We start from the raw sequence: 11,482 nt of genomic DNA, 5'->3' as shown, positions 1-11,482 counted from the left end.
CAGTCCAAGGTTCAGGACTACAGAGAGCAATACTACCAGTCCAGTCCAAGGTCAAGAGTGCCAGAGGGTTGGTCAAGGTGTCGGGTCCAAGGTCAAGGATCCAAAGGCAGTCAAAGGTCTAGGAAGCCAGATCCAGCAGCTTCCACTAATGAAAACTAATAGTCTCTGGCAAGAGTGCTTAGTGTCTGCCAGGTGCCTTATATCTAGCTCTCTTATCACAACTGCTGAGTGGCTAATGAGCATTTCTCTGCAAGCCTCTTGGAACGCCAAAGGCATGCCCTTTCTGATCTCCTCTGCCTAAACATAGGAACCTCAATGCTCTGCTGCTCTGTGTCTCCCGAGTCTGGCACTTCTACTGGGGAAAGGCTGGGCTGCTGAGCCCCAGGCTCCACTGGAGGAGATCCCACAGAACTAGGGTCTGGCTGAGCCAAATCCACTGGGGCTGGGAGAGCAGAGCTGGGACCTGGCAGGGCAAAACTGGGGCCTGGCACAGTCTCAGGTTCCTTCTGCACCTGAGGAGCCGGGTCCTCCTCATCGTCCTCCGAGTCCTCCTTGTGGCTGGCCATGACAGGGGGTTTTGGTGGAGTCTCCTTCTTTGGAGGTCTTTAAACAGAGGCTGGAGGGCGATCTGTCAGGTATGCTTTGATTGAGAGTTTCTGCATGGCAGAATGGGGTTGGATTGGATGGCCCTTTAGGTGTCTTCCAACTCTACGATTCTATGATTCCAGGGAGCAAAAAAAGAAACCTCTTTTCAAGGCTTGTTTTTGCTCCTTGTGGAGGTGTGTGGTTGCCACAGCCCAAATTTGGAGCGAAAAGGGGTGGCGTCCAGCCACTCGTCTGTATATCCCCTTAGTCTACAAAAGTGCCTTGGATTGCTAAGTGCCTTGGATTGGAAGAAATACACCTAAAGCTTATGGAAGTTTATGCCACCAACTTCTTTCTCTCTGTCAGAATATCACACGATGGGTTTTGCAGCTCCAATCCGAAGTCACTCCTGGTCCAACCATGCGAATTCATGTTAAAACCTGATGTATTATCACACATGATTGCTTTCTATGTGGGGTTGTTCCGAGGCAGATCCAAAGTCAATCCAAAGTGACTCCTGATTTTGGTGAATTCAGAAACAAGCGAATTCACAAAAATTGTTTCCAGGCTCACTTCGCTTTCAATCCAAATTGTTCTGGTGTGGAATGCAACTTTGCTTTGGCCCTGGTACACCCCCCCCCCCCCAAATCTCCAAGGTGGCAAATATCTCATGATGCAGCGCTGCAATTTTGCTCCATTTGCTTCCGGTGCTCCTTCAAGAACGGAGGGCACAGAGGTGGGAGCAATGGAGGGGGCAATTGGAGGCTTGGGGGAGAGGTGACAGGGAGAGGAATAACCCGATTTGGCACCGCTTTAACTCTTTCTTTGGCTCAAGGCTATGGAATTCTGGGAGTTGGAATTTGTTGCTCTGTTCTGGGCCCCACAACATACTCCAACTCCCAGAATTTCATAGCCTTGAACCACAAACCCCACAACATACTCCAAATCCCAGAATTCCATAGCCTCGAGATGGGAGCAACGGAGGGGGCAATCTGAGGCTGGAGGGAGAGATGACAGGAACAATTCATGTGAGGGTTGCATTCACGTGAAACAGGAAGCAGGAAGTGCCCCCCTTCTTCACCCCAGAAGTGCAAAGATTCACATTGCGTTCAGAGCCCCACTGAGCATGCGCAAGGGTGCCAATTCAAATGGCTGAATCCGCATGGTATGGTAACTTATGTTGCATCCGCTCAGCTTTGCCTCAGGAATGACCACAGTTTCATTCTTCACTTGAAATAATTCATCACGTGAATTGCCTTGGATTCGAATTGACTCTGCTTCCCCTTCCCTTCGGATTTGCTTTGGATTTTAGTTCAAATTTCAGGTGTGATAAACTCCTTAGTGTCAAAGGTTCTACAAGCTTCCTTTCCTTCAAAACATGGTTTTTCCCCACAACTGTGGAAGTTAACAGAAAGTTCAGAAAGTTATGCTTATCCTTCTAGTCCTTATAATTATCAAAACCATAGTGATTTTTGCCAAAGCACAGGGATTTCCCCGAAGATCACCTTCACGGCATCAACATCACAGTCTTGAATAACATGAAGCAACATCTTGTCTTTGAGTCACAAAGGACCCAGTAAATAAAATGCCTCCCTCTTGAGCCACGGAGCATCTGAGATAATGGCAGGCAAGGGCTGTGTTCATGCGTCTCCCCTGCTCTCCCTCAAATGGAAAGTTGCCCGGGATCCCTCCATCTCAGGAAATCCTCTTCCAAGAAAGACTTTAGTCCTTCTAATTCTTCCCCAGGAGAAGTCACAACAAGGGATTGTGGTTATTGGTAGCTATGCTTGCTGTGATCTCCCTCCTCTTTCTTCCATCCTATGCAGCCTCTGGAAGGATGAAGGAAAAGTGCCCTGGGTTGTTTGTCAGGGGAAACAACCAACAGTTGAATTACTACAAGCCTGGTGATCACCTCTTAAGTGGGATTGTCTCTGCAACGTATGCTGGATTTATACCCCAAACCTTCAAGAAAGTGCCCTCCAACAGACCAAACTGGTAAGTCATTGTGTTTTATTCCATTTTAGCTCCCATGGCAACCTCCCATGGACAGTAGTTTGTTGATGCTAAATACCGTCCTAAACTGCAAAGTACCAGGATCTTGTTGCCTGTAACTATGTCAGTTCAAATCCAAACATTGTCCTATAATTGTGCAGCATGAAAGAGGCCATAGACCATGATAATGTGTTAGTTTTTAGGTGCCGCAGGTTCTGCAATCATTCTTTGGTGAAGGGAGTCAATCTGTCCCTGAACGTGATTCATGAAGAAAAAATCTGGATAATAATAGAATGGGAAAGAATAGGAGAGGTTCCAACACTCCCCCAAAAGACATACAAGTCAACATGTTTTATCAAAGCTTTTTATTGAAATGAACAATACTCCAGTGCAAAATGAAACTAAAAGGTCAGGTCAGCTGTGAAGAAAAACAGAAACATTTTGCCTCCCAGAAGTCTCAGCCATTTTGGCCAATCATCTGGGATTCTGTGAGCCAAAGTCCAAAACACCTGGAAAATCAGAGTTTGGCAATCCCTGATCTAACATTTTATGCTTTTGGGGAATTCGTGGTTGTGTATTGCTTGGAAAAACCAAGTCACAGAAGTATATTCTTTTCACTCAGCTCAGAGTGTAGATTCATTGCATTGTCTTGACAGGACAGGGATGGTTAAGCGCTGGAGCATCTTGTCCTTCATCTTTGCCATCCAGGAGATCAACCAGGATCCCAAGATCTTACCCAACCTCACCCTGGGCTACAACATACACGATAACTATTTCGAAGCAAGGATCACATCCAAAGCCTTGCTGGACCTGCTCTCCACTGGACAAGCCAATATTCCCAATTATTCCTGTGGGCAACAGAATAACTTGTTGGCTGTCCTTGATGGGACAGACTCTGAAAACGCCATTTGGATCTCAGCCATGTTGGGCACCTACAAAATCCCACAGGTGAGGAGAGAGCATGTGTGGTTGGTGGTTTGAATGTTGGACCATTACTATGGGAGACAGGGTTGGAATGCCTGCTTAGCCAACACAAACCCATTGAATGACCTTAGCTAAGTCGCTCAGCCTTAGAAGAGGAAGGCACTGGCAAACCTTTCCTGAATAAAACCACAACGAGGCAATATATGTGTTCATCCATGGAAATCACTAGGGGAACCCTGGGCAAGTCCTATTCAGCTTCAGAGAAAGATACTCTGGGAAACCATGGTTCAGATCCCAGCTCAGTCGTGAAAGCTGCTGGATACGCTCGGGCAATGTAAACTCTCTCCATCTGAGAGGAAGATTGTGGTGTAAAGCTGACTTGTATTTCCAGGCCTCATAGTTTGCCCTTCACAAGGTGCCAGAGTGGTGCAGCAGTCTGTTGGACTAGGGCTCAGGGAGACCAGGGTTCAAATCTCCAGTCAGCTCTAGCAATCCACTGGGTGATCTTGGGCAGGTTAAATGTTCTCTCAGACTTAGAGGAAGGCCATGGAAAGTCTCTTCTGAATAAAGCTTACCTAGGAGAGGGTTTCCAGATATCACAGTCAACCTGAATGCCTGCAAGAACAACAACAATAGTTGATGAATGGGCCAGATTTGGAAAGGTCAGAAAGATTTCACTCTGTAATTTCTCCTGGAAACTCCTGCAAACACCAATTGTGGAGCTACAGACTGAGTTTGAAGAGTGCACCTATGGTTTTTAAAAGGGAGTTGCAAGTGATGTGCTGGATGGGAGATTTTGGAGCACGAGATTTTCATATAAACATTGAATTCAGAGGTGGAAGGGATCCCAGAGACCATTCGCTCTAGCCCCTGCTCAGAACAGGATCTCCACTTAGCTGTCCAGCCAATTTTCAAAGAGGTCCAAAGGAGATCCCAGAGCAATCCAGGCAATTTCTTCTCACAGTCACAAAGTTCCTTCTAATCTTCTCTGAGATTGAGGTATTTAGGGACTGATCATATCACCCCTCAGTCTTCTCTCCATCAGGCTAAACATATCCAGTGCCTTCAATCTCTTGCTGCAGTTCATCTATATACTTTTAAAATGTGGCATCCAAAAAGGACCACAGGACACAGATCCTGTGGTCAAATCAATACTAGGAACAAAAACCACCACAAGACTCTTTCTTTCCTTTTCAGGTCAATTATGCATATGTCTCTGGTGTTCTGGATGATAAAAGACATTTCCCTTTTTTCTACCGGATGGTGCCCAAAGATGAAATCCTGCATCCGGGGCTGGTCAGGGTGCTCCTGCATTTCAGGTGGACATGGATCGGTCTGGTTGTTCAAGACAATGACAATGGAGAAAGGTTTGTCAGGACCTTGACGCCTCTCCTGAATAGAAGGGGGATTTCTGTTGCCTTTGAAAAGAGAATCCCAGAATTTTCAGACTATGTAACCAATGTAGTCATTACTATATCTGACTGGAAAGAAGTCAATGTATACCTTTACTATGCAGAGATGCGCTCCTTCGCTGAATCAATATATATTATACAAATTGTAATCAAAATCTTCAACAAATCCATTATCGGGAAAGTCTTGGTCACAACTGCGTTGTGGGACATCACAATAGACTTGATTTTCAATAACCTGGATTACCAGTACATCCATGGTTTCTTCTCCTTCCTTATCCCAAAAAGGATAAGGACACTCCATGGTGATTTCGGCTCCTTTGGCAAAGCACTGACGGTCTTTCTAGAAGAAGCATTTCATTGTTCCTATTCCAAGCATGAATGGTCTCTGAAAGGATTTTCAAGGTGCAGACAGAAAGAGACCTTGGGGACTGTGCCCAAGGAATTGTTTGAGAGAACCTTGTATCACGATGACTACCTCACTTACAGCACCGTCTGGGCTTTGGCCCATGCCTTACACACTGCCCTTTCATTTAGGTCCAAGCGGATGTTGACAGGGGCTAGTGGTGGCCAGATGGGTTTCCAGAAGGTCCAGGCATGGCAGGTAAGGGCTTTTCCTCCCTCATATAAGTAGCCCAATTGCACAGAACAGGCACTTCAGATTTCACTTAACTCTATTGCTTAACCATTCTTATTATCAAGAAGTGCAACTGGCATCTACTCTCCTGTTACTTAGAATAATTAGTTCTGCTCCTATTCTCTGGGAAAGAAGAGACCAAACCTGTACCCTCCTTTCTGTGGCAGCCCTTGAGGTATCGAAAGATGTCAAACATGGCACCCCTCCATCTTATCTTCAACAGGATGAACCTACCTAGCTCCCTCAACCTTTCCTGTGGACCTTTGAAGAGGTCTAGAGGACAAAGCCAATAACATCCCAGTTGTACCTCTCTGCTTGTGTTGTACCTTGAATAAGCCCTTCTCAAAAGGCAGTGGTCAGGACTACTACAACTGAGGCATAACTAGCATGCAAATGGCCCTACTGAGGCCAATGGTTTAGAGACCATCTTGGGGGGTCACAGCGTAGCTGCTGAACAAAGCATCTGTAGAGAAGAAGGGAGAGAGCAGGAAGGTCAAAGCTGGTCAGTTGGGGCAGAGAGGCACATTGAGGCAGCAAATCTTGTGAAACGACAGCTGCTGGGTAGGAAAAAGCCCTTTTCTAGCCAACACTCTGTTAAGGAGGGTAGCGGTGCTCATTTATAGCTGGCTCTACTGAGAATGCAAAAGAACATGTTGAACTGCGTCATCAGGCCTGAAGAGGAAGAGCCCTCCCCTCCCTCCTTACAACTGTCATCTTCTGGCCTTAGAGGGAGCGAAAGGACAGGCCCAACGCCATCAGGCCCAGCCTCTATTAAGAAATAGAGTCCTTCCTCCAGTCCATCTGCCTTGGTCCAGGCCTCAGAGGGAGAGAAGAATGCTGGACCTGATCCCCTCCTCCCCACCATTCCCTTCTCCTTTTGTGTTGGAACCATCTATTATCCCCTTTGTTGTAAGTTGCCCGGATTCCCAGTGATTGGGCGGCATATAAATAAATCCTATTATTATTATTATTATTATTATTATTATTATTATTATTATTATTATTCTGTGGTGTAGGAACCTATTTCTAACCTTGCCATGTTATTTCTACCTCTGTTTCCAAATTTTCTTTTGAAAGAGTGAATGCCCAGGAATACATGGATATGGTTAACTGAAATGTACCTATATTTTATTTATTATTTCTTCATAGCATTCAGTGCTAACCACTTCATAATGGTGTTCCATATTATGCTATAAACTAGCCACAGGGTCATAGCAAGGCTGTATCTTATCCCCTTACCTGTTCAGCTTGTATGCAGAACATATTATAAGAAAAGCAGGCTTGGACAGAAGGAGGAAGAGGAGTGAAAATAGGAAGAAGGAATAACAACAATCTAAGATATACGCAGATGACACCAAAGTACTAGCAGAAAACCTCACAGGAAAGTAAAAGAAGAAAGTGCAAGGACAGGCTTGTTGTTGAACATAAAGAGAACACAGATAATGGCCACAGAGAACTTATACAAATTCAACCTAGACAATGAGGAATTTGAAATATTAAAAGAGTTTTTATACCTGGGATCAAATATTGATCAGAGCAGAAGCTGCAGTCAAGAAATCATAAGACGACTAAGAATAGGGAGGGCAGCTATGAAAGAACTAGAAAAGATCCAAAAATGTAAAGGGCACAAAAGTTAGAATTGTTTAGTTATCTTGGCTTCCCAGGAGATTTCTGCTTTGATCTGCTACAGGACCCATTTGCTTGTCTTTTTGGCTGTCCATGGGATCCTCAGCACTCTTCTCCAGCACCACATCTCAAACAAATGGTTTTTCTTCTTATCCTCTTTCTCGACTGTCCTACTCTCACATCTGTACATGGCAACGGGGAATACAATGGCTTAAACTTAGGCTGTCATACTTTGGTTAAATCATGAGAAGGAAGGACTCATTGGGGAAAAACAATATTGCTGGGAAAGTTGCAGGGAAGCAGAAAGAGAGGATGCTTGAGAGCATGCTTGATGGAAGGACTCTATTGAGGAGTTCACAAATATGAATTTGCAGGAACTAAGCAGAGCAGTAGAGGAGAAGGAGTCTTGGAAATGTCTCAATCACAGGGTCAGCATAGGTCGAAATTGACTTGAGGGTGGATTACGACGACAAAAACAACAAATACTTAGGACAGAAGTGGATTTAGGATGCATCAGCACTGCAGAAATAATCCAGTTTGACACTGCTTTAAACTGCCATGGCTCAATGCTATGGAATTCTGGGATTTATACTGTTGGGAGATATTTAGTCTTCTCTGTCAGAGAGCACTGGTGCCATAACAACTACAGATCCCAGGATTCCATAGTATTGAGCCATGGATGTTACAGCCGTGTCGAACTGCACTATTTCTGCCATAGAGATGCAGCCGTGGATTCAGTGGAGTTTTATGCACGGCATCCCAGGACGGTCCTTGATGTGACACTGTCACCATCTCCAATTTGCACAAGGGGATCATCCAAGAAGGTCAGGAGACACCCAAGAGATAAACAGTGGAGCTCTTTCAGTACTGGTGAGAAAGGTCCCATTAATGGGAAGGAGTCGTATCCCCCATCTCTAGGTGTGGTTGTGGAAGGTGGACCAGAAAAAAAGGGTGATAGGAAGAAAACCAACTCATTTGTCATCTGTTCCTGAAGAAGAGGTGTGCAAATAAAGACAAATGAAGGCATTTGAGAGCAAATCAAACATGAACTCTCCTGAGAAGCCAAGACGGCGACACTGAGACTGTTGTACTTTGTCCATATCCTGAGAAGAAAGGACTCACTAGAACAAACAATAATGCTTGGAAAAGTGATGGGCAATAGGGAAAGATGAAGATCGCATATCAGATGGATGGATTCAAAGAGAGAAGCCATGGACATGATCCTGCAAGAACATAGCAGATCTGGTGAGGATAGAGGTTTCTCGTTCATAGGGTCACCATAGGCTGGAATCTAATTGAAGGCAGTTAACAGCAACAAAAAATGTGATAGTCCTGTGGTTTCTAAGTGTCTTTATTTCCATATGTCCTTCTAGCTTCACCATTTCCTCGGAAACCCCCAGTTTCACAATACAACCAGAAGGGACCGAGCGTATTTGGATGAGAAAGGAGAATTGGCGGCCAACTTTGACCTTGTGAACTGGGTGGTCTTTCCCAATGGGTCCATTTTCACAGTGCCATTTGGGCATTACAAAAGACAGGGGTCTGCCAACTATGTGTTGACCATTGACCAGGATGCCATTGTGTGGACCAAGTGGCTCAATCAGGTGGGTCAAGCATTAGGGGAAGTGAGGGAAGACATATGCCTTCCTTTAGACATTGCTGTACAATCCCACAATTTGACTTGCAGAGTGGTCAGCATGGAGTGGTCAGCATGGAGAGCCAGCCTGGCCTAGTGGTTTGGGCAAAGATGCTGAAGATCAGGGTTCAAATCCCAATTGGGTCATATAAAACCCACTGGGTGACCGTGGGCAAGTCATAGTCTCCTAGCCTCAGGGGAAGGCAATGACAAACCCCTTCTGAAGAAACTTGCCAAGAAAACTCCTTGATAGGGTCGCCATTAGTCAGGAATGACTTGGTGGCACACAACAATAACAATAACAAAATGGTCACTGTGAGACTAAGGTATCACTAGAACATTACAGATGTTATGTCTAGACATACAAACATAGAGACAGACAAGGTTCTTGTCTGCCCTGGCCAGGATACTCCAGGAGCACCCCAGAATGTCCTGGCCCCAGAGCTGTCCTGTCCTCCCCACCTTCTTACTTCAGGCCCTCTGTTTGGTCACTGGGCCATTGTCCTCATGACCAATGGGCTACCCGGCATGACCATTGGGCTACCCAGTGGTAATGAGTCGCTCACTGTGAGGCCAGAACAAGGTGCACAGCATAATGCAAATGGCTGGCCACCTCCTTCTGACCTCAGAGTGACTGAGCCATTGCTGCTGTGGCCACACTGGAAGGCAAAACGGCATGTGTTTTAAACAGCTGCCCAGCAGTGGAACAGATCTTCTGGGAACAGCAGCAATAGCAATATTTCTATAACATGCCTTACTTATTTCTGTGGGTGCCTACAATGGAGCAGGGTGGAGAATGTTGCCCACCCTTGGTTTGATGTTCCTTGTCTTTCTGTGTAGACCCTGCCCACATCAAAGTGTGTTGATAGTTGTCGGCCTGGATACACCAAGTTGCTTCAGGAAGGAAAACCAGTTGCCTGTTATAGTTGTGCCTTGTGTGCAAAAGGGACCTTCTCCTCCCAGGAAGGTAGGTAACAACAGAAGGAAGGTTGACAACAAGGACTTGTTTTAGCTTGGATCTCCCATCCTTAATGAATGAATCAGGGCCAACTTGAGGACAGGTAACATAATCAACAACAACAACAATGGACCTAAAAACCTCACCAGTTGCTCCAGATCTTCCCAGAAGATCTGAAGACCTCTGTTCTTTTGCCGGGTGGCTGTTTGGAAGGCTTCTCACTGTGCTGCCTAGCAAGAGTTGCAGGTTTGCTGGAAGGAAGCCAGCTATTTTCCAGAATGAGACACCCAGCGAGAGGATCAAGGGTCGCCACCTCATTCTGACCTCAAAAGGAAGCAACTCTCACCAGAAGCCACAGTGCCAAATGCCACAGCTGAAGATGTGTTTGAACAGCCACCCAGCATCAATATGGAGGGTCCCAGGTCCCATCCCAGATCCAGGGCCAGAATACCAAAGATTGCTTTTGGAGTATTCTGGCCTGTGCAAACACAACCAAAGATACATTACTTATGTGGAAATCTCTCATTTTTTTTACAGATGCAGATTATTGCACCAAGTGTCCAAAAGACCAGCATCCAAACAAGGACCATGATCACTGCATCCCCAAAGACATAACTTTCTTGTCCTATAAAGAACCTCTAGGGAACATCCTGGTTTCCTTTGCCCTCTTCTTCTCCTCAATCACTTTCTTTGTGTTAGCAGTTTTCATTAAATTCCGAGAAACTCCGCTGGTCAAAGCCAACAACAGAGATCTCTCCTACATTCTCATCGTCTCCCTCCTTCTTTCCTTCTTGTCCTCCATTCTCTTCATTGGGAAACCAAACAAAGCTACTTGCCTCCTCCAACAAACAGGTTTCAGCATCATCATCTCCATCGCAATCTCATCTGTGTTGGCTAAAACCATCACTGTGGTGCTGGCCTTCCTGGCCACTAAGCCTGGGAGCAGGGCAAGGAGATGGCTAGGAAAGACTTTGGCTAACAGCATCGTCTTGTCCTGTTCCTCCATCCAAGCTATCATATGCACTATCTGGCTAGGCATTTATCCCTCCTTCCCTGACTCTGACATGAACTCCCAGCCTGGAGAGATCCTGCTGAAATGCAACGAAGGCTCAGTGACCATGTTCTACCTTTCCCTTGGCTACCTGGGCTTCTTGGCCACCATCTGTTTCACGGTGGCTTTCTTGGCTAGGAAGCTGCCAGGGGCCTTCAACGAAGCCAAGCTGATCACCTTCAGCATGCTGGTCTTCTGCAGCGTCTGGGTCTCTTTTGTGCCCACCTACCTGAGCACCAAGGGAAAGTACATGGTGGCCGTCCAGGTCTTCTCCATCTTGGCCTCCAGCGCTGGGCTCCTGGGATGCATCTTCCTCCCAAAGTGCTACATTATTTTACTCAGGCCTGACTTGAATACGAAAGATGGTCTAACAAAAAATGAAGACAGCACCTAATTCTTATCCCATTCTTTTCAGTCATCACAGACGCAATGGGTCATGATTGATAGATTATATTAAGTTCATTTAAAAATAATTTCATCATATTATGAACTTAATAATAACTTTTATTATTAAAACACAAACAAAAACAACACCAAATTACAAACATATAAAATCTTACATATCACATATATAATCACTTTCATCCTACACTTGATCTTATTTTCTATTCATTCTATCTCAAACATACCAAACATTCGTTACTCCCTTGGTTATTTCCATATA

General features: G+C 45.4%; 1 protein-coding gene across 1 annotated transcript; it reads left to right on the top strand.

The window, feature by feature from the left end:
• Positions 1–2,500: 2,500 nt before the first annotated feature.
• Positions 2,501–11,212, top strand: LOC149320285 (vomeronasal type-2 receptor 26-like). The gene is made up of 6 exons (XM_089500858.1): positions 2,501–2,580; positions 3,234–3,525; positions 4,699–5,514; positions 8,547–8,777; positions 9,650–9,776; positions 10,305–11,212. Exons 2-6 carry the CDS (start codon positions 3,241–3,243, stop codon positions 11,210–11,212), a joined length of 2,367 nt encoding a protein of 788 aa, XP_089356984.1. The 5' UTR covers positions 2,501–2,580; positions 3,234–3,240.
• The last annotated feature ends 270 nt before the right edge of the window (positions 11,213–11,482 follow it).

This window comes from Sceloporus occidentalis, unplaced genomic scaffold, assembly GCF_023333645.1.
Source record: "Sceloporus occidentalis isolate IW3139 unplaced genomic scaffold, rSceOcc1.0.p SCAF_1, whole genome shotgun sequence".
In the NCBI taxonomy this organism is placed as follows: domain Eukaryota; kingdom Metazoa; phylum Chordata; class Lepidosauria; order Squamata; family Phrynosomatidae; genus Sceloporus; species Sceloporus occidentalis.
This window is presented reverse-complemented; position numbering and strand designations above follow the sequence as displayed.

Excerpts from the sequence above, each read along its gene's own strand:
- LOC149320285 (XM_089500858.1), top strand. The coding sequence starts at position 3,241 with ATGGTTAAGCGCTGGAGCATCTTGTCCTTCATCTTTGCCATCCAGGAG. Across the intron at positions 3,526-4,698 it reads GCACCTACAAAATCCCACAG|GTCAATTATGCATATGTCTC; the intron begins GTGAGGAGAGAG and ends TTTCCTTTTCAG. Across the intron at positions 8,778-9,649 it reads GGACCAAGTGGCTCAATCAG|ACCCTGCCCACATCAAAGTG; the intron begins GTGGGTCAAGCA and ends CTTTCTGTGTAG.